At 38.8% G+C, this 22,183-nt stretch overlaps 1 protein-coding gene across 11 annotated transcripts in view; it reads left to right on the forward strand.

Moving 5' to 3' along the window:
- The window catches only part of INPP4B (inositol polyphosphate-4-phosphatase type II B), an 834,661-nt gene extending 813,519 nt beyond the window's left edge, over positions 1-21,142 (forward strand). For 7 of the 11 annotated variants that reach the window (XM_059168015.1, XM_059168009.1, XM_059168041.1 and 4 more), the window contains one exon: positions 18,230-19,654. In XM_059168015.1, the coding sequence (XP_059023998.1) occupies positions 18,230-18,404 (175 nt within the window). In that variant the 3' untranslated portion in view covers positions 18,405-19,654. Of the gene's footprint in view, positions 1-18,229; positions 19,656-19,681 lie in introns of those variants that run through there. The other 4 variants (XM_059168095.1, XM_059168068.1, XM_059168051.1 and 1 more) reach the window with 4 other exon arrangements.
- Positions 21,143-22,183: the final 1,041 nt, after the last annotated feature.

Below are 22,183 nucleotides of genomic sequence, written 5' to 3' on the forward strand. Positions count from 1 at the left end.
GACATAATGTTAAAGTATTAATATTGTCAGTAATAAACAGTGAATAAAACCCAAGTGTACATTTTAATGAATAATCATAAAGTGAATACCTGAGAAACAACTGCTGACATCCAAGAAATAGTGTCTTGTCAGCTCCCAAGAGCCCCCACCCTTTTATATGTTTAAGTCTTCTGAAAATTCTGTCATGAAAAACAATTGACTTTTGTTAACACTGCACATTCATCTATACTTAGGAAATACAATACGGGAAAATCTGTCTTAGCAAACCAGGCAATTTAAGCACAGCAAATTTTGGCCAGTAGATAAAATAAGAGCATTGCATTCAAAAAGAATATTTAATGAAAGTCAATGTATTCCTGACTGTAGAATTTTTCAGGGAATTAATGTTATTTTATAAAGATGTGCTTGTTTACAGGAGCATAGAGAAAAAAGAAAGTACAAAGAACCTATGTACTTGTTTTAATTTATACCTATATGCATTTGTTCTGCTTTATATTTATTAACATAGAAAAGAACATGGATTATACTTAAGTAATCAGATAGCAATTTCTGAAGAAATAAATTTTAAATAAGTAATTCTTAGGGAGTAAATAAGCTAGTTTAATAATAAAAGAGCAACCTCATTTCCCCTTAGAAATTATTGTGCATTTTAATAATTTAGTTTGCACCAAACCTTTCTAATTATCATTATCTCAATTATGAAAGTTTGAATATTTATAATTATTCAAGGCACAAATATTTGAACAAAAATCTCTATATATATTAATGATTTCTGATTGAAAATATTATAACAAAATGTCATCAGAATTAAATGATTATTCAGGTAGACTAAGATGAATTGTAAGATTGAGTGACAATTCTTCTGTGCAGTGTATGATTATATTAGGCATGGAATAGAAACATAAGAGAAATAAGCATCATTAAATGTGTAATAATAAAAGCAAGAAAACTATATTCTACAGATAAAACATCTTTTGGTTAAAACATATCATACTGTTCAACAGCCTATCCAGTTTGGATTTGCATGCATTGTTAGTATATATATATCATAAGTACAAAATATTATTAGAAATAATGGTTAAATATTCTTTGAAATCACTACTGTGGACTACAACTTTTATGAAAGATAGCTCTGCATTACACTGTATGTTTTTCATTAGCTGTTAATGGAGAGATCATGTAGATTACTTGATTGTCATTTATCCAATGTATTTCAATATGTGTGACGCCAATAATAGCTACCATTTATTGAGTACTTAATATTTAGCAAGGTATGTTAAATATACTACTTGTGTGCATGTCTGTTTATATATGTATAGTTAACTATCATGTCAACCTATCTATAACAATTCTGTTATGATCCCCATTGGAAAGAAGATAAAATGAGAGTTTAGCCAAATTTTATAGTTTGTCTAGTTGCTGTAGGTACCAAGAGGCAAAGCCAGATTCAAATCTAGGATTGTATGACTCTCCAGTATATAAACCCTGTGCTATATATACATACAGAATTACTGTATACTACATATGATGCTATTGCTGAGAATTTTTTTAAAACAATTGTAGCAATGTATAGGCTAATAATCTGTATTTTGGTTTTTAATCAACAATTTACTTTTCATTTATCACTCCCAATGAGAAGTATTTTAAGATAATAAAAATAACTGCTAATCCCTGATTTAATAGAATGGAATCCATTAAGATACAATCCTCTAAAACAAAAGTGTAAGTCTCCTGATAAATTTTGCCTTCATACTTGCATGTAGGATTCTTCGGTCACTACTAGATTAACTTTATTTATACAAAGTCAGTTCTTTGTGATCCCCTAAGCAACTTCTTAGAAGCCAGTTTCAAGGAATTACTGACGATTATTTTGAAAAAAGAATTAAAAGAACTGGGTGCCTGGTTGGCTCAGTCAGTTAAGTATCTGCCTTCAGCCAGGGTCATGATCCTGGAGTCCTGGGATCGAGCCCCATTTTGGGCTCCTTGCTTAGTGGGGAGTCTGCTTCTCCCTCTACCCTTCATCCCACTGTGGCTCTGACTCTCACTTTCTCAAAATAATAAATTAAATCTTCAAAAAAAACACAAGAGAACAAAAGTAAGTATTTTAGCCATGTGGTTTAAGAGCTCAAGACCACCACCTGACAAAAACTTGTAAACTCAGCTCTTTAAATCAATGGCACGTCACATGGATATATGACCCATGGAACTTTGCTAATTGATTTGTGGTTTGGAGCAATTAGATCTGGCATCTGGATTATCTTCCATATTTCTTGGCACTTCATCTTTTAATGAATCTTGCCAATTATCACTTACATTTTTGGCCATAAAATTAATTCCTGCCTATTGATATATTCACCTTTCTGGAAAGAAATATATGGAATGTCTACCACAGAACCACAAAATTCATATTTTATCCAAGTGCCAACTATTGTACCAAGTCTCGAGTATCAATCATAGCTTATATGGTTGGGTTTTATTGCTTTCCTTTCTTCATTTTATGTTTTTCCTTCAAAATTTGTTATATGTAACATATATTTCTTGATGTGGCCTCAGTTGTAATATATCCTTCTTGATGTTGCTGTTACTTTTTAATCCCATATTCTCCGCCTGTCCCTTCAGCTTGACTCCCATCGACCAGACCACTCACACTGTTTGGCTGTATGTCATGGATAACTACCCCCTTGTCAAAGCCAGTGATGTAAATAACAGTCTTATTTGTCTTCAACCGTGTTTCTCAAACGTGAATCCTGCATTGACCTCATTAAAAAGAAATAATTATTGCATACCTTCCTTTCCAACAGAAACTATCTTTAGCATAATTTTGCTTATATATGCCCAAACACAAGGCCAGGTAGGAGCTCCCTATGCCTTTAGCTCTGATGCAACTATAAATCAAAATAAGTGGACAAATTAAATAAAACCAACAAAATTGAGTGAGCACAATTCATTTATTATGGTGTGAAATGTTTTTGCTGAAGTTAAATTGCATATGACAACAGTTTGTAGGTTGCCTGTATTTTTCTGTGACATATGCTACACTTCTGCCATGACTTTTTTTTTTTTTTAACTACTGTAAAACCTTTTTGGTAGCATGTACCATTATTTCAGTTTGCTGTCATTTAGCTCCAAAGCTTCATGAGTGAATTAAGGCAATTTCTATTTTTCTGTCACTGTCCATGATCATAGTGTCTACTAGTTGGGGGCCAACGTAGTCAAAAACAATTAGGCAAGTCTTAATTCCTTGTCTGTTGACTGGAGCTCTGCCATTTTTTCCCTCCAAGGTGTCTTTGGCTTTGACAAGTTCTCTCTGTCATGCTGATGCTGTCTTATTTGCCTTACACCTTAATTATATCAATATCCTCTTCATTGACTTTTCTATTTCCAGTCTTTCTTCGTCAGTCCATCCTGCAGAGTATCATTTTTTAAATTTAATTTTATTTGTGTGTGTGTGTGTTCCAAAATTCATAGTTTATGCATCACACCCAGTGCTCCTGCAATACGTGCCGTCCTTAATACCCACCACCAGGCTCACCCAACCCCCACACCCCTCCCCTCCAAAACCCTCAGTTTGTTTCTCAGAGTCCACAGTCTCTCATGGTTCATCTTGCCCTCTGATTTTCCCCAATTCACTTTTCCTTTCCTTCTCCTAATGTCCTTCATGTTATTTCTTATGCTCCACAAGTCAGTGAAACCATAGGATAATTGACTCTCTCTGCCTGACTTATTTCACTTGGCACAATTTCTGTCATGTTTTTTTAAGTAGGCTCCACACCCAGTGTGGAGCCCAACACAGGGCTTGAACTCACAACCTTGAAATCAAGACCTGAGCTGAGATCAAGAGTCAGATGTTTAACTGACTGAGCCACTAGGCAACCCCCGCGCCCCCGCAGAGTATTTTTAAACTGATCTTTCTAAAACTCAAGTATATCATGTAGAATCCTCTATCTTGTAGTTTCATTTCATCTCCTTGTCAGACTCTGCCCTACTTCTCCCACTCATCCTCTCGCCTCTCTCCTATGTTAGTACACGTCCCTACATGCTTGTTCAGCACACAGGTAACAGCACAGAAACATAGCAAGCACCACATATCTTTGCTTCTTTTTTCTTTTTCTTTCTTTTTAATGCTGTATGCTCTAACCCTCCTTCCATCCACCTGAGTCCTGCTGGGGCAACAGGCATAAACCAGAGCTGTCCTGGACGTGATGGCACGTAGAGTCACCCTAAGCCTAAGATCACACTGAAAACTCTTTAGATTTGAAAACTTCTTTCATTTATGGCAACTATTACGTCTCTTTCTCTAGTTCTTCAGAGTATGTTGAGCTATCCTGTGTAGACTTTAAGGCTCTGTATGCAGATACTCTGATCTCCATAGTTTCTTGTCCAATGTAGAATGTAGAAAAAAAAGTATAGCAATTATTAAGACCACAGACATAGGAGTCAGAAGGAATGAGATTCAAACTGTCTCTACCTCTTATTGCTGATGTAATCTTGGATATTTCTGAGTTTTCCCTTTTGCAAAATGCATCTTTGTACTTCCCTTCTAGTAGTAGTATGAAGGTTGAAGATCATTAGCACGAGGTGACTAGCCTTTGTAAAATGATTTGTATTCGATAAATGGTAACTTTTCTTACTAACATTCTATAAGCTTAGCTGATGATTTTATGAATCAAAGTTATATGAACCCATTCCTTAATTTTCTTCCTGGAGTTCTCAATAGTTTACAAGTTGGAAAAATAGCAGCTGTAGAGGTAGATTGAGAAAGTTTAATTCTGCACCATGATAGTCTAGAAAAAGGAACTGAAATGCCATAGGGATTGTTGAGGAACAGAAAGATCAGGACAAGTCATACGCATGGTATTCAGCTCCACTTCCTCCCAACCCTGAGAACATTTCTGTATAGGAATGTGCTGGACACCATGTCCTCACAAAGTATAAAATCCGAGGAGTGAGAAAGTGACTCCTTCCTATTTAGAGATGGAGACTAAGAGAAAGTCCTGTCTCATTGTGTGAGAGCTGAAGAATATCATCAATCTAATTGTTCTGCCACAATCCCAGCTCTGCACCCCATGGACTACTAATGAGATCCTTGTCTCGCTCTGGAGGCCTCTGCTTTCTCATCTGAAAAATGAAGGGGTTGGACCCGGTGATCTCTAAGGTCCCTTTAGGCTCCAACAATCTGAGTTGAGGAAAAGCAGTAAGCAAATTAGAGGGACACTAAACAAGACAAAAATAAGAAGGGAAAAATAGCGTTTTTCTAAAGTCTGTGTCTTGTGTCTTACTTAGCTGAACAGAAGAGAGTCGATAGAGAGTTTGATTTCTGACCGAAGTGCAACAAAGCATGAACCAAATGGACAGGGAAAAAAACAAAAAACAAAAACCTGTTGTGTCCTAAATATTCTCTTGGTTCTACTATAAAGAAACTACTGACACATTTTTTTTTTTAATTTTAATCAAAAAGTTAACCGTAAGCAATTACCACAGTTGGCTGTGAGTGATATTTTGTACTCTCCCAGATAGCCATCTATTTGGCAAACAACACAGCTGTTTCAAGAATTATTGTAGAAAACTGTTGCAAGTGTCAGAAATGATGAGTCCTCAGACTCAACCTGATTATCTGTGTCAGCGTAGTTACAAAAGGGGACAGTGACAGGGAAAAATTGATCTAAGATCAAATACTCTCTCCTGGATCTCATGATTTATAACAGCTACCTTTATTATAATTCACATAAGGCAGGTTCCCTAGGACGTTGATTCACCCCACCCCGTCTGTTTCAGATATGGTCTCTTATTTATAACTTTCACCCAGACCTCTGCAGTAATCTCTTAATTGTTCTCTTTTCTCTAATCTCTTGCCTTCTGGTCTACTTCCTGAAGTTCAGCACTGATCATGTCTCTCCCTGCTGCATAGAGAGTGATGCCAAAATTTTATAGCTTGAAGTTTAGGGGCCTCTGTCATTTCAGGATTAATCAACCTTTCCTACATCAGTACCCCCTCTTTTCTAATCCTCTTAGACTGTAGTCAGTCCACACTATTCAAGGCACAAAGTCAATACTTAAGAGTGTTTCATAAATAAAGAAATAAGTAAATAAACATATGTCTTTGAGTTTTTAAGCCAACATTCCCTCAACTTATTTCATCACAGATATCTTAGGAAATGTTATTTTCCTGGGGTTATGTTCTATATCATTAGAGGGACTGAGGGGTACAGATCAAAAAGGGGAATTAATCAAGATCCATAGTCAAGCGACTAGAACTTACACTGGGACAATATCATTTTAAAAAGGAAAAAGAAATACTCAGCACTAAACAGAAAAACAGGAGCAAGTAAGTTTCTGGTCAGTAGAAAACAGCTGAATATCTTTTCTTTAAGATTTTCTTTCTTTCTTTCTTTCTTTCTTTCTTTCTTTCTTTCTTTCTTTCTTGAGCATGAGGTGGGGGTAGTGGGGGAAGAAGAAAGAGACTCTTGTGCAGACTCCACGCTGAGCGTGGAAAATGACACTGGGTTTATCTCAACCACCCTGAGATCATGAACTGAGGGGCAATTGAGAGATGCTCAACTGACTGAGCCACCAAACACCTTTGGCTGAACATCTTTTAAGATCATTTATCAGCCCTGGATAAATGGTGAAGTTCTAAGAAGCCAGTTAGAAGACCTTCCCAATGACTAGAATCAGGAGTCATATCCTGGGCACAAAATCTAGATAACTAAAGGTCATTAACAGGATTAGATATTAAAAGGGGAGGAGAATAATGCATTCTAGCATAGTCAGTTTGATCCTCATTTGTATGGATAAAAGGCTTCAGATTGGTAGTGTTTATATTTGTACAATCATAGGGAGGTTTCCTTCCACATAACCTTGTGAAGAAAGAGTCAGTTGAGCAGAAATACATGCTGTTTTGAAATCTATATGGAAATGTAAAGTGTGAACTCTTAGGACCAAATGACAATGAGCTTCAAAAGTATATGCAAAGATGCTACTCCAAACACATGATCAGTAGCATAGATGTATGTTCTAATTTATTGGGACACTGATTGTTAGAGGACTAGAAATTTCATCTTGGCTTTATTTGCTTGTTAAACCAATAAGAATATATTGCAAAAAATTCTGGTTGTGTCACAAAATAGAGATGAAGCTTCTAATTTGGTTACTTCCCCCCATTCCCCTCCTCTAGCACCTGGACACATTTATCTTCAAGTCCATGTTCAGATGAATCAGGGAATGCTTTGAAGCTAGTGGACCCCAGCTTAGTAAGGACTTAGTTTTAGGACTTTTTGATAAATAGTGAAAACTCACTGTTCTGTGGCTAGTCCTCAGCCCATAAGTATCTTTTTTTTTTTTTTCTGAAAAAGATAGCCAACTAGCCCATATTCTTGAATCTCCCTATTTCCTTTTTCCTTTGTTCCTCCAAGCATACCTATCTCCCAAATCCTAGCAGTTTCATTAATGCTATTGACCCTTTGAGACTCTGTACTCACTTCCTTCTTTCCACTCTCAAGGCTCTGGACCTAGTTAAAATAGAATAAAACGCTGCCTTCCATGCTTCACTACTCATTCATTCATTATTTGTAAATTAATTTCTGCTCTGAAAATTCTACTGAAAGTCAAAGACTACAAGCCAGGTAATTATTGAATCTGGTGACCTTTATGTACTTTGCAACCTCCTTGCTCCTGCTGCAGATTAGACTCATTGATCACACTTTTTTTTTTTTTCCTTTGATTCTGTGGCTGTTTTCTGTGTTACTATCTCTTCTGCCTCCTTTCTCATGGGCTTTTCAAATGCAGTCATTCCGCAGAGTTTGTCCTCAATTCTCGTCTCTACTCATCACATACTCTCCACGTGGGTGGCTTTATCAAATTAGTCCATGTTTTTCAGGAAAGTTCCAAACTTAGGGTATAGAACTACATAATCTAGATACAGTCTAGAGCTGTCTTTCATGACACATATTTAAATGAAGTCTTGTGTCAAATATAGCATATTTAAATAGAATGCATTTTCCCCTAAAACCTTATTTTATTAACTCTTCCTCTCCTTGATCTTTCCCTATCTAAACTCTTAACATATACCCTATTTTTTTTTTATGATTTGTTTTAGAATCTGCAACTCTTTACCTTTCCTCTTCACTCCCAAGCCCAAGCCCTCATCATTTCTCCCCTTGGCTATTCAAATAGCCTCCTAATTGGGTTCCTCCTTATCTCCAGTTTATCCGATCCCTGCTGCAGTCCTGGCTCAAACCCTCCTTCTACTGCTGCCCTCTGCTGCCCTAGGACACATAGCTAACCTCACCACCCTGCTGCTCAGGAACCCACCCCCCTTCTAGAGAATAAGGTCTAAGTTTTTGCTGTCAATCACAAACATTTGTGAAATAACCCCATCTTTGTTCAAAACACTGTAGCTGAATTTCTTACAGCAAAGTAGGTGTTTATTTGAACAAATGCCTAAAATAAGTAAGTAACAAAAAAGAAATTTTCTTTTTAATTCAGTTTCCCTGCCTTTATTGATTTCCTTGCTGCCCCATTATTAAAACCAAAGCAGACTATGGGTCATTCCCAAATGCATCTGACATTCTCATTTTCACACCTTTTCTTGTAATTTACATTCACCCAATCGTACCTAATTTCTAGCCCTTGAAATTCTATTCACCCTAACTGTCCATCACAAAAGTCTATTTTTCTAAGACATTGTCCCTGACTTTTGGATCTCTGTAGCAGGGATTAATTATAATATATGTAAACTATTTTTAGTTATACCTTGAGGTTATTCTTCCTTGGTGTATTTCATATTTTATATTCTGCCTTTTTCAAAGTTATGTAAGTCATATTGGTTTTAACCATGTACTTGTTGTATCCAGAAACTAAATTCTAAGATTCTCAAATGTATCTTACTCTCTTTTCCTAGGATTATCATAAGCCTTCCTTTTAAGAGTTAATAACATAAACTGTAGCTTCATACTGTTATACCGTCTGCAGGGGATGGTGAGAGTAAAGGGAAAACTGGGAAACAAAAATGGGAAAAACTGGAAGGTGGGAAAAGAGAGAGAACCTGCCCTTCTAGAGAAGATGAGGAACACTTGAACAGGGCTGGGACAAAAACTGAATGGATTCTTTTGGAGGGTCCTGTTCAAAGAGTGGGCCAAAGTGAAGGTCTGGGAATGCATAACACTAGGATGTTGAGTTGGTTCGTACTCCACTCTGTCCCTTTCAGATGGAACCAGGGAGCCCCAAAGCAGGACAGCGTCTCTGAGAAAGGTTGACAGCATTCATTCAGCGGGCCTTGATACCGCGGCACGGACGGTGCTGGGAGGGGATGAAAGCCAGGACAACCCAGAGCAGACGATGGAGCGGAAGGATGTAGCTGAACTTCCTCCTTGAGATTCAGGATCTCCCGTCTCAGGGCTGAGCAGCTAAAAATAGTTCCACCTCCCTGTAGATGGCTAAGTAAGCACCACTGCTATTTTGATGAGCTGTGGGCAGCTAGGATGCAGCTGGATTTTCATTCTCTAACGTTCTCCAGGAAATGTTTTTAGAAAGCAACTAGAGTAGTGTCTGGGTGGCTCAGTGGGTCGAGCTTCTGCCTTCGGCTCAGGTCATGGTCTCAGGGTCCTGAGATCAAGCCCCGTCGGGCTCTCTGCGCAGCGGGGAGCCTGCTCCCCCACCCCCCACTCTCTGCCTGCCGCTCTGCCTACCTGTGATCTCTCTCTCTGTCAGATATATAAGTAAAATCTTTAAAAAAAAAAAGAAAAGAAGAAGAGTGCATTGGTTTTGCTTACTGTATGCGTAAATGGATACACCAGGATTTAGTGAAACTTAATAGCGAAGTCAGAGTAGTGAAGGCAGGAAAACTGCTTCTGTTGATACAAGAGCAAGGCTACGGGCCACAGTGGATCCATCAGGCTGTGCAGTGAAGATGGTGTGAACTGGTCTGACTGGTTGATGGATGAAGGTGGAGTGTTTTACAGAAAGCTGAAGAATCTGGGAAATCTGAGATGCTTACCATGAATGTCTGAGAGTAGGTGAGGGTCCTTTCCTGTGCTGAGAAGGAAGAGAAGGGGCTGATTTGGTATGGTGGTAGAAGAGGTAGAAGAAGATTTGGCCTTGAAATCGTGAGAGGCAAAACTTTTCCTCTACCCTCTTAGAGTGTCTGGCTGGGCCTGAGAATTAAATTACCCTAAGACAAACAGAAAAGCATAGAGATTTCACATGTATGTGGAAAGCTTTACCAAAAAATGAACCCAATGAAGTGTCAAAACCTAGATATTTTTATACTAGACTGAAGGAAGAGAGGAAATTGTGGGAAAGTAACTAAAATATGGGGGAAGTTAAAGGAAGGGAAGAATGATTTCCCTTAGGTCTGTTGCATAGAATTCTCTGTAGAGAAACGTGAGCATTGACTCCCCATCTCCTGCAATAAGAATGTTTGCTTCTCCTCATAAGTGAAGGGCCACTTCCCCATGGGAGTTTTATTCCTTTATTCCTGTTCTGGAGAAGAAAAGAGGAGGTTAGGGCATCCCTCTTGCACATGCTCTTTTTTAAGTGCCTTTAGCTCAAGGTGCCTTTTCCAATGTGGCATATTTGGGAGCGGCAGATTCTGCCCCCCTTTAAAATCTTAGAATGTCTGTTGGCATCCAAGTGAAGATGTGCTATTTGTGTCTGTAATCCAGAGAAGAGGTCTAAACTACAGAGATTTCATATTTGTCAGCACAAAATTATGGGATAGTCCAGAGACTAGCTGAAATCCCTGAGGGAACGTATCTACAGTATAGGAAAGTAAAGCTTACTGTCCTAAATCCTGGGGCACCTCAACATTGGCTAGAAGGGGAGGAGAAAGAGCTGGAACTAAGTTGCAGCACGTCTTGTTGAGGAATTCACTGCCTGCACAAGGACTGAAATTTAGCATGAGGGGCAAGGCAGAATTTTGAGTTTAATGATTTTTACTCTTGCAAATGTGTAAGTGCCTTTGCATCATATCATAATGATCTGATGGGTAGATGTTAACATTCCCTTTTAGTTAGTTATTTATTTTTAAAGATTATATTTATTTATTTGACAGACAGAGACATAGCGAGAGAGGGAACACAATCCAGGGGGTGGGGGGGGCAGGGAGAAGCAGGCTTCCTGCTGAGCAGGGAGCCCCATGTGGGACTGGATCCCAGGACTCTGGGATCATGACCTGGGCCGAAGGCAGACACTTAACGACTGAGCCACCCCGGTGCCCCTAACATTCTCTTTTAAAGAAATAGAAGTTTAACCAGTTAGGTGAGGAGAGAGCTGAACTGATTTTCTTTAGTTTTATGTAAGTCCTGATGTTTATTTGTTGCTACCGCTAGCTACTACATTTTCCAGGCTACTTTCAGAATAACATCAGCTATAATTTTTCGGTATATATGGACTTTGATTTTTATTTGAGAGCTTAAGGGCCACCCCTGGAGTCAGGCCGCCTGCTCTACCAGGCCCCCAGCTCCACAAGGGAAGCTAGATGGCAGTCGATTTACCTCGTGATTCCTGGTCTGGTGCTTATTTTGAGCATGTTAATTTTCTCTTAACTTGGGGATAAAAATTATCCCGAACTCCAGGAGTGTGGTGAACTAGAGCAGTGAGACAGTGGTTGTTTATATTTCTAAGTACCAAAGGAGCAAGTACGCTCACAGAATGTTTTTTAGGGACTGGTTTCCTTTCTTCTGACTATTATTCTGAAGCAATTAAAGCTAAGTCATCTTGTTGGCATTCCTGTACAAAGAAAAACTAGTTAAGTTGCATGGGAAATAGAAAATGAGTTATGGGTCTATATCTACATCTGTGTACTTATTTCTTTGTAGAATTTCCTTATTTATCTGCCCACTAAGGTACATAAGATGAAATGTGTTTTTGTTTTGTTTCTTTTAAAGAAATTTCTTTAAACAAATGTCATTCTTCATTTCGGTTCCTCTCCAGCCCGACTGATGGAAAGTCAGTCTCTGTTATTTTGAGACTTCCTCTTGCCGCAGGTCTTACCTTGCACAGAAACTTCTAGAACTTGTCTGTATCCATCATTAGCCACTGATGTGCCCATCTTCCTATTCATTGCGGTAACGTCACGCCTCTTATTTCATTGCACCCAAGCCAAACTCAAGATCAGGGAATCTTTGACAAGACCAGTGACAGGTCTGAGGGCCAGCTTGCCTGGATGCATCCCGCTTCTCTCCCCCCTCTGTTGTCCTTTGTCCCCAGGCACCCATGCAGAAGGCTTCACTCCCCCCACACCAAACTTTGTCCTTTTGTCTTCTTCCCAGTTAGTGCTCTCTGTCTTTATGTGTCTCTCTATCTCTTCCCTTTCCTTCTCCCTCTCCCTCTCTTTTCCCTCCCCACCCTCAAAGATCCTTTTCCCCCCATTGGCCGGCCACCTCACGTTTTCTCTGTCATGAGATTAAGGAAGGGCGGGTCTACTTAGTCGGGCAGCTCTCACTTCCAGCACTGCTAAAATCCCTGGGACACATGCTTTAGTTTACAGCCTAAAATGTAAGAGAACACAAAATAATACCTCAAAAATGATTTTACTACTGTCTTACATATATGTAAATACAGCGATCACATTGCATATTAGTCTTGTCTTATCCAAATAAAATTAACCTTAAACACCTCCTTATAGGCTTTTTTCTTTAGTCCTTTAATCATTTATGATATTTCTTTCTGGATCTCATCCAAATATTCTTCTTTCTAAAATTCTAAGATCAAAACTGGAATCGGTTCTCTGATAATCATCTGATGGAAGCAATTATACTTTCTACTCATTATGCCCCCCTCCTTTCTTTCTTAATGAACCTCTGAGTGGCTCAGTCAGTTGGATGCTCAGTCAAGGCATCCAACTTTTGATTTCAGCTCATATCTTGATCTCAGGGTCAAGTGTTCGAGCGCCCCCCCCCAAATTAATATAAAGCATATTTAGACTTGATACCAAACCACTTTCCTATCTTTTCTTGAGTTGTTTTTCTGGACATATGTACTTTCTGTCTCTTCAAAGCAATGTTAAGATACTCTCTGAAACTGTCACTGTGGAGCCTCGCTTCTTCTCTGATAAGAGGCTATTCCTATTTTCCAGACACTTTATAAAACTAAAAGAACGGAGTGGAAGAAGAGTACAAAAAGTGATACCAGGGAGAAATTAAATCAAAATAGTCCAATAAGTCACATTTTTTTTTTTAAATTCTGAAAATAGGTAAGAATGAGTAAGAACACCTTTAGAGACCGAACACAGCGTCAGTGCTTCGCGTTCTTTGGTTTTTGCTCCCTGCCTCAACTAGTTCTTATTGAACTGTCACCTATTATGTTAGTAGAAAAAAACATGCATCTCTAGAGTGCTGCCGTTATGTTTGAATAGAATCAAAGAATCACAGGAAGGTAGAGATGAAAGTAATTTTAGAAGTCACTTACTGTAATGTAATAACTAGCAAGAAATCACACCTGCCAGCTTCAGAGGGAGCAAGAAACCTTGTCCTTGAAGGAACCCAGTCATAAAGTGAGAGGAATATGATTTTTCCACTAGACAGACAGGGATAAAAATCTCCCATCTGCCTCTTGAACAAGTTTTGTGGCCCTTGTGGGCCCTTGGAGATAATAACACCGACCAGTTTGGCTGTTTGTAAGAAATAAACCAGGTAATGTCTAGAAAGCCGCCTTCACAGGGTAGGACATGATGCAAGGGAGATCTTTTTCTTTACTTCCAACAAACTCTCTTTGCTTCCCAAGGTAGCCCAGACTTTACACTAGAAAAACTGAGTCTCTGAAATCAACCTCTTGATTTTTTTCTCTTCTCTAAGCCAATGGAGCGCTTCTGATTCTCAACGTCTTCCATCTTCGTCTTCTCTGATAAGCCCGGCTCCTCAGCGCACCATCACGTCCTGGTTATTAGGCTCTGGTATCCTCTCATTCATAACAACTCCCCCTCCTCAAAACATGTCCTGTTCGGAAAGGCATGCAGTGTCCTATGCGGAGGACTCCTGCTTCCTTTGGGGTTCTGTTTTGCTTAATACTGCTCTTTCTTTTATACCAAACTTGTCCAAGAAGACCAGAAACACTCTATGACCCGGACATTCAAAGGAGTGACAAGGTCTTACATCTTCTGAGTAATTTCTTCAATTAGGGGCTTCTCTTATAATATATTTTGAATTAGATTCTGAAAACCAGTTAGAATGAAGAAACCATCTTAAACGTGGCCAGTGATCCAGTGGCCACAAAGGCTAATCTTCCTTCTAGGCCACCGGAAATTATCCCACTTCTGACATTGTTTCATCAAAATTTTCCCTGTATTTAAATAGTTGTACAGTTTCTTAAAAGTCCTGGAAATATAATTCTGCTATTCTAGTTATAAATTAAATGTTTGGAAAGCTTTGGTAATTTGACATTTAGAAGTATTTTGAGTTTTAAATTTCAGGACCTTGATCTAAATTGACACAAGAAACCTTTCCTCCTTATTTTATCAGACTACCATATAAGCAAGCTGCGAAGCAGGCTAACTACATTCCCAGGGTCCTTTCCCTGCAATTATTATTGTAAAGCATTGGCAAGGCCTTCAGATCTAGTTTCTCATCTGTAAAATGTGCAGTTCAACTTGAAGATTTTCTGAAATCACTTTTACCCCTGAGAATCTATGATTCTATGATTTCTGTACCTGTCTCAAAGAGTCCTACATTATATTCATTTTTACACAGATCAACAGGCTTAAAATCTGACACAACCCAGCAATCCAGGGCCTGAAACATGGTGCTCTATTAAGATTGATTTATCAGATGATTGTGGAGTGAAGTAAAGCTCTATAAAATATTGGCTTTAAAATCTTAGCTCATAATTTCAAGATGGTGTGCCCACAGCCCCCAACTTGGATGTAATTAAATATGAAGTGATCTCATTTTAGCACAGGAGGAAATCAGCTTTCTGGTCAGAGGAAATGTTTTTTCAATTTAGTATTAATTGGGAATTTTCCTTTGGGGGAGCTGGAAGAGCTCTAACAGTTAAAGGAATAAAGTACCAAATAGTACAACTCTTCATGAATGATTATCCAGCAGGGGAAGACAGGAAGACTCTTGCTTTTGTTTTTAGCGATGTGGGTGGTTTGAGAGGGTACCTGCCTTGGGGGACATGTGATCCACCATACACCCTAGCCACCCACAGAAAAGAGGGAGAAAAACACGAATATCATCAAGTCGTGCACATTGGGTTTTATTTAAGGAAATGTTTCCTCAGGTAACAGTGATGTATTTAAACGTGAGACATTTCTTTTTACTTGTTTTTAAGTGATGGCTTTGTCAGGTCTGTAAAGAAGAAAAAAATCATTTTCTATCCTGCAGATTCAGTAACTGCCCTTAAATGACTGATCATGTCACATTTTCAGTGGCGGCAGCATAGTAATTTTTTCCATGGCGATCTACCAATGATGGTTAAAACGAGCGACCCTAGTTGGTCAGGACACCTTGTAAGGCAGCCATTAATTAGTTGTTTTTCATAATCTGCTGGTGAGGAAATTCCCAATACCATTACTCAATCAATACATCCACATCCTTTGCAGTTTACCCTTGCTTAAAAACTCATTTGTAGTTATGAGGAAATGACCATTTCTGCTATTCTTAGTAGAAAGAAGGAGACAGCCCCACTAGCACCCGTGACCACATTGCGACATCGTCCGGGGCCTCAAGCCTTACATTCCGTGGCAGCCGCCCCCACCACGTAGCTTTCAATTCTAGCTGAATAATGGAATTATTATGTGTGAGGCCTTTTTTCATATATTATTCTAATCTCCAGAGGAGGGAGTCAGTAAACAATAAAGTAATTCAATTATAAAACTATCTTTTCAAAAACAAAACAAAAAACCACAACCTTTTAATTTAGTAATTTTCACTTCTAAGGCATATTTAGCAAACAGACTGGAAAACGTGAAATGTGCTCTGGCGGGGTTTTTTTTGTTTGTTTTTGTTTTTGTTTTTGTTTATTTTTTTTTAAAGATTTTATTTATTTATTTGACAGAGGGAGAGAGATCACAAGTAGGCAGAGAGGCAGGCAGAGAGAGGGGAAGGGAAGCAGGCTCCCCGCTGAGCAGAGAGCCCGAGGCGGGGCTCGATCCCAGGACTCTGGGATCATGACCTGAGCTGAAGGCAGAGGCTTAACCCACTGAGCCACCCAGGCGCCCCTTGTTTTTGTTTTTAAATCTAGTACAAATTATTCCCCTGTATTTGGATTAAGGACTTCACAAAATCCTTTCAACTTACTTTTTGGCCAGTAGTGTACTCCTTAGCCAGAGCCTATCTACAGGCAGTTCCAGAGGGAGAGAGTTTTCTATACTATTATATTGATCGATCGTGGTTACTATTTAACCTAAATTTGTAATCAGAATATAACATTTATAATATGATTGATAGGTAGATGACAGAGAGGTAGGGTTGATCCAGGAGACTATACATGTCTCCTAACAGGGAACACTGGAGAGGCAACAATTTCAACAAAGTTAAGATTTGCTACAGATAACTTTCACCTTAAAACTGGACAGGAGGGAATGGTAGTGATATCAGAGAAATAATATTACTCAAGGAAGCTTTTCCTAATCACAAAAATACTACAAAAAACCTACTGCCTGGGTGGCTCAGTCCTTAAGCGTCTGCCTTCAGCTCAGTTCATGATATCAGCGTCCTGGAATCAGCCCCGCATCGGGCTCCCTGCTCAGCTGGAAGCCTGCTTCTTCCTGTCACTCTCCCTGCTTGTGTTCCCTCTCTCCCTGGGTCTTTCTCTGTCAAATAAATAAATAAAATCTTTAAAAAATAAATAAAAATTAAATTAAATATAATAAAACCTACAGCCTATTTCCTACCTAACGTGCCGTAGAATGCTTAACAGGCAACCAGGTCACTCATACGGTTGACAGTGGGAATTATGCAAGTCCAGAATAACTCTCCTCTTGCTCAATAAACCATGTGTCTTATTCAGAGATGCTGCTATTTAACATTGTCACTGGCTCCAGAGTCCTTAGATCTTCCCAAAGAACAAGGAAACACCAGGCACAGCACAACATGACTGAACGAATGCTTTAAACTAAGTCAGACAGATGCTCATAGTAATTCTCACCACTGCTGCTGGTGTGGCCAGTGACGCGGTGAAATGCCTCATCACGAGTGCCTGTGTCGGAGGTTTTCAGGGGCTGCACCTGGTTGAAGGGGGCCTGGAAGCTCGGGGGCTGGTGCACATGGCATTCTTCCTGAGACTGAGTAACAACCAGTTTTCTGCCTCAGAACCTGGAGGAGCTCATCAAGATCAAACCACGCCTTGACACCTGAGATTGAAATTGACACCTGTGACTAAAATTCTGAAAATTCTGACAACTGATGAAATAGAACCTAGAATTTTTCTTTTCGACTCACATGAGCATGGCAGATTTCAGACGTGCCACGATGGCTGCCACTTTTTTAAGCCCGATTACCAACGACCGTTTTTCACTTGCACAGAAAATCTGTTCTTTTCCAAAGAGTCGCTCTGCAGATACGGATCTCTTTTCAGATCAGGGGTCCCTTGGAGATAGATTCAGCCTCATCTAAGTAAGATGGGCAGCAGAACACATAGTTCATGAGCCGAACTAACAGGAGGGTGCTGAGTCGGGTTTTGTTCAATGAATCATATGGCTGGCAAGGATGGCATGTCGGGTGTTTCATTCATTTTAAAAACCAAACCATTTCCATAGATCATTTTTATAACTGTAAATGCATTATGTAGTATAGTGTCAATAGATGGCGTGTTTCAAGGTGCCAGGAATGTCCGTTTGCTTCACTCCATACTGTGTTTCTCATTTTGTTTTCCGAAGATGTATTTATCAGATTATTTTTTATGGGTTGATCCATATTTTAGTTTTATTCATGTAGTCCTATTGATTGGTGCTGTTATGCTTATGCGATTGACTCTTCCCGGTACAGACACATTCAGCCCGCGTGAATATCATCTTAGTGTCTCTCTGTTCCTTCTTGCCCAAAAAGCAAAAGGAATCTCTTTTTTTTTTTTTTTTTTTTTAATGCAGTTGTCAATGTAGTATGGGGAAAAAAAAAAAGATGCACAGGATGCTTTTGGGGCTGTTTAGCATAAAAACTCCATCTGAAACAGCTGTGTTATGTAACATGATGTGTTGTATTTCAGGATATTTAAGGTTGAGTTTCTTTCCTGTGTGAATGCTATACTATTTTCTTTTCTCCCCTGACTCCCCCTCCCCACCCCTGTTTAACAGCAGACAAACCCAGGGAGCACTGAGTGAATCCGATGATCCCGAAACAGGCTGTCTAACTGATAACAAGCCAACTTCTCGACACTTCTATCCCGTCGCCTTGCTGCTTGTCAGCTCACACCTGCTCGTTGTGTGGCTTATTCTAAGTCTTGCGTTACTATTAGCCAAATACCAATAAGTTTTATGTTGTATCCCTTTCTTTTCTACAAATGACAATGGACTTTAAATTACGGGGGGTGATGCTGTAATATTTCTACATTTTCAAATTCACAGAATTAAAAAAAAAAAAAAAAAAAAAAAACCAGACCAAATGTTTGAATTGTAAGTGTTTTGTTTGTTTTTCCTAAAAATCTACAAAAAGAAGTACTATGCATTAAGGGAATTATTTTGCTCTTTTGTTCATGGAAAAGTGTTTCCCACTGTGAACTAGCTCAAAAGAATTTTAAAATTACCGTCTTTGGAATAAAACAAAGAACAGAATCCTGAAAGCTTGAAGTTCTGCACCTCCCGTTTCTCTTCCCATTCAGTTTATCAAAAACAATTAAGAATGAATTGGCACAAGGCGCTGAAACCGTGAGACAAGTCTTAGAGACGTGGGAGGTTCCAGACTTGATTTCCACTGTGCTAATATCATTGTTGCTGTCCGCTGATAGAACCTTCTGTTTGATTCCTTAACCTTTGAGTTATGTTAGTTCTTGGCTTCAATTGACCCTTCACTGTCACGCAATTTTATGGAGAGAGTGGCTCTTTATGTTTTGTAATTAAATTAACCTGTTTGTAATTATTGTTTGGGTTGATTTGGCTCTCGGAGTACTTTTCTATTCTTTCTAACCAGGTCTTGTTCGTGTCCCACACGCCATTTTCAGCACCTGTGACTTTTGTACTGTCTGTGCACAAGCCCCCTTCCTTTATAAAGCGGAGACTTGGACCAGGCTGTTGGGAAAGCCATTCTTCTCTTCGTTGCACAGCTAAAATAATGAAGTAAAATAGAGATGAAGTTTTCCTTTAAAAATCTATAGGGCCAGACTTAATCAATTAAATGCCTTATTCTTAGAACCTGCATCCTTAGGGCTACATGTAGATTTTAATGTGTTTTAAAGAGACTGAGAAGTTAATTTGTGGAAAAGTTATTTAAAAAAAAAAGGCAGATATATTTATGAGACGAAAGTGAAGCCGTATTGTGGAGCAAATTATATTTAAAGAGTTTATTAAACCTTAAATATCGGTTAAGAGCAAAGAGACTTGAATCATCTCTTTCCGAGGGCAATAACGGTATTGGGCCTGGCCTAGGATTTAACTTTGTAAGATGTATCATCATTTGTGGAAAAAAAAAAAATGTAGAGTTGACTCTTTGTTATTTTTACTTGGACTGTTGCTGCAACTCTGCATTGAACAAATAAAGCATATTTCTTTATTCTGTGTTTCATGAAGTTGTACTTTTCCCCCTTTCACCAGAGAAGGATGCCGCATAGAGAATGTACTGAAGAATGTCAAATGCAGGAAGTATGCTTTCAACATGCTACAGCTGATGGCTTTCCCCAAGTACTACCGACCTCCAGAGGGGACTTATGGAAAAGCTGACACCTAACTTTACCAACAGGCAAATAAACAGGAACACAAACACGCTTCAGTCGGATAATCTCCACCCTTTTACCTTTTTTACTGTCACGAATTTGTGGAGGGGAAGTGATCAGGGAGGGTGGCCCAGATCTAGGCATTCTTTGAATTAGGTATTAGCATATTACTCTGAAAGAAATCCATTTACAAAATCTCCAGTAACGTTGTGATTCTAGTTCTCGGTCTCAATGCATCGCCCCTCACTGGCTGAGATCAGCTCAGGACGGGGACATTTCATTCATGGAGTCCCTGAGCCAGAGGCATTCTGAGGAAATGTAGGCTGCCACAGAGGTAGGACAGGTGACTCCAAGAGGGACTCTCGACCTCCCAAGCGAAGACAGGAGAGGGGGAAAGGGGAGGAAGACTCAGACATGTTATTCCACAGCTGTTCTTACGTGTAAACTTAGAGCCCATTTTTGGGACTTGGAAAATATTTTTCCAGTGAATTAAAATTCGGTAACGTCAACGCATGAACTTGACGGCAGAAGCGGGTTGCAGGTGTGCTTGTAAAGACTTGGGGCCTCGGGGCAAGATGAGACCAGTCCTCCCGCACAGGTAGATGACAGTGTTAGCAACACGGTGAGAGACTTTTCCACAACATGCTGTCTTTTCAAAATTCTGACGAGAGTCATGTGACCCCATTACAGAAGTGGTGATAGAAAAAGTTGAATAGTTTAGTAGAAAAAACACCACGAGGAACAGCTACTGCAAGGAAATGAAAGATGATCAGCCTGCTGATGTCAAATGTGAAAATCCCCATCAGCCCGAACTTTATGTAGCCAAGTTCATAAGAGTCAATAAACTATCTTTGTGATGTTTCCCAATAGTCCTCTTGTTACAGAATATAGATGGTAGAAGTGTGCATGTCTGGCATAGATGACTATATGTGAATAAACATTTTAAGACCTATGCAGCCATAACTAATGATAAACTCAAACAATTATTTCTGGTAACCTGAATTTGGAATTTATTCTCCGGAAAATTGCACCATAGGTTTTCCAAAATTCCAAATTAGAAATTGCTTTGGAGATCATCTTGTATAAGGCCAATGTAATTGGGTAAATTAAAGCACCAGGAAGAGATGCACCCCAGTCATCCAGCTAGATAATTTTAGAACCATGATTACAATTCATTCTTACCTTCCTGGCCTGTGGATTGTCTATTCTCCAAACTGCCATGCTAAAAATATACATGAAAATTGTGGGAGAATGCTAGTTAGTTAAATAAAATTTGGCATTTATTGCCAGAATTGAGCCTTGGAGTATAATGGTCTGAATAAATGAACCTGTTTTCTCCAGATGTTAAGAGTTTATTCTTTTTCCTCACTCATTGGAAGAGTATGTTATCCAGAGCATAAATCTCCCCTTGGAAATGCTCTCCTGGCTGTGCCCACATTCAGTGGATGATATTATGGGTTTTTTTCATAGCTAGTGTGACAGCTTCTTGGCTAAGATGTCTGTTGAACTAAGGACTCCAAACAGATCTGTAGGTTTGTGTTGGGTTTTTCAGATTACTACAAATTTTTGATAACTGTTTGGCACCTTTCATACTAGAATTTTCAATCCATTATTTTAGCTAGTGACTTGTGGGCATTGTATTTGAGGTCATCTACAAACAGTTTCCAGGTTTTTAAATAAAAAGGTGCTGTATACTATGGATCTATTTACAGACCAAGTTTCCTGGTGTTCTCTCTTATGCTTCATTCTCCATTTCAGTGATTAAATATAATTTTTGAATTGGTCAATTTTATTTGAAAATGATAGGATTTGGGGTTATTTCCATGATCCCGTTGGATTTAAATAAAGAGGTTGGGATGACAGAGGTTTCCTTGAGTAACAGTGAAGCCACACTCAGTATATCAAAGAGTAGTCTGTGTTCCAAAAGACCTTAAATGAAAATGTATCATCTTGTAAATACTCTTATAAAGTCATTTTTCTTTGTATTTTTAAAAATGAGAACTCTTGACAAAGATACAGAAAAAAATATTTATTAAATAGAAAATCAATAAGTACGGTCTTCTATTTGGGGAAGATATCCCAAAGATATATTTTCTTTCTTTTTTAGTAAGTTCTGATAGAGAAGTCTCAAAAGCTGGAGATTACTGCCATACAAATGCATAGAAGTTTTCTTTAATTATTAGCAGAGTCATCTGCCTTTCCCTTTATAAAGCCTGTATCTGTGCATACTGTAAAAAGTGGATTTAACCAAGAAAATTCATATTTCATACCAACAGCAATACTGCTCTCTTCCTGAGAGCTATTCCAAGTACCATTGGAAATCCACCTCACTATTTCTTAATTTTTTGCAGTTTCCTAGATCAAAGACCAAATGTTAGAAAGT

This window comes from Mustela lutreola, chromosome 1, assembly GCF_030435805.1.
Source record: "Mustela lutreola isolate mMusLut2 chromosome 1, mMusLut2.pri, whole genome shotgun sequence".
Lineage (NCBI taxonomy): Eukaryota > Metazoa > Chordata > Mammalia > Carnivora > Mustelidae > Mustela > Mustela lutreola.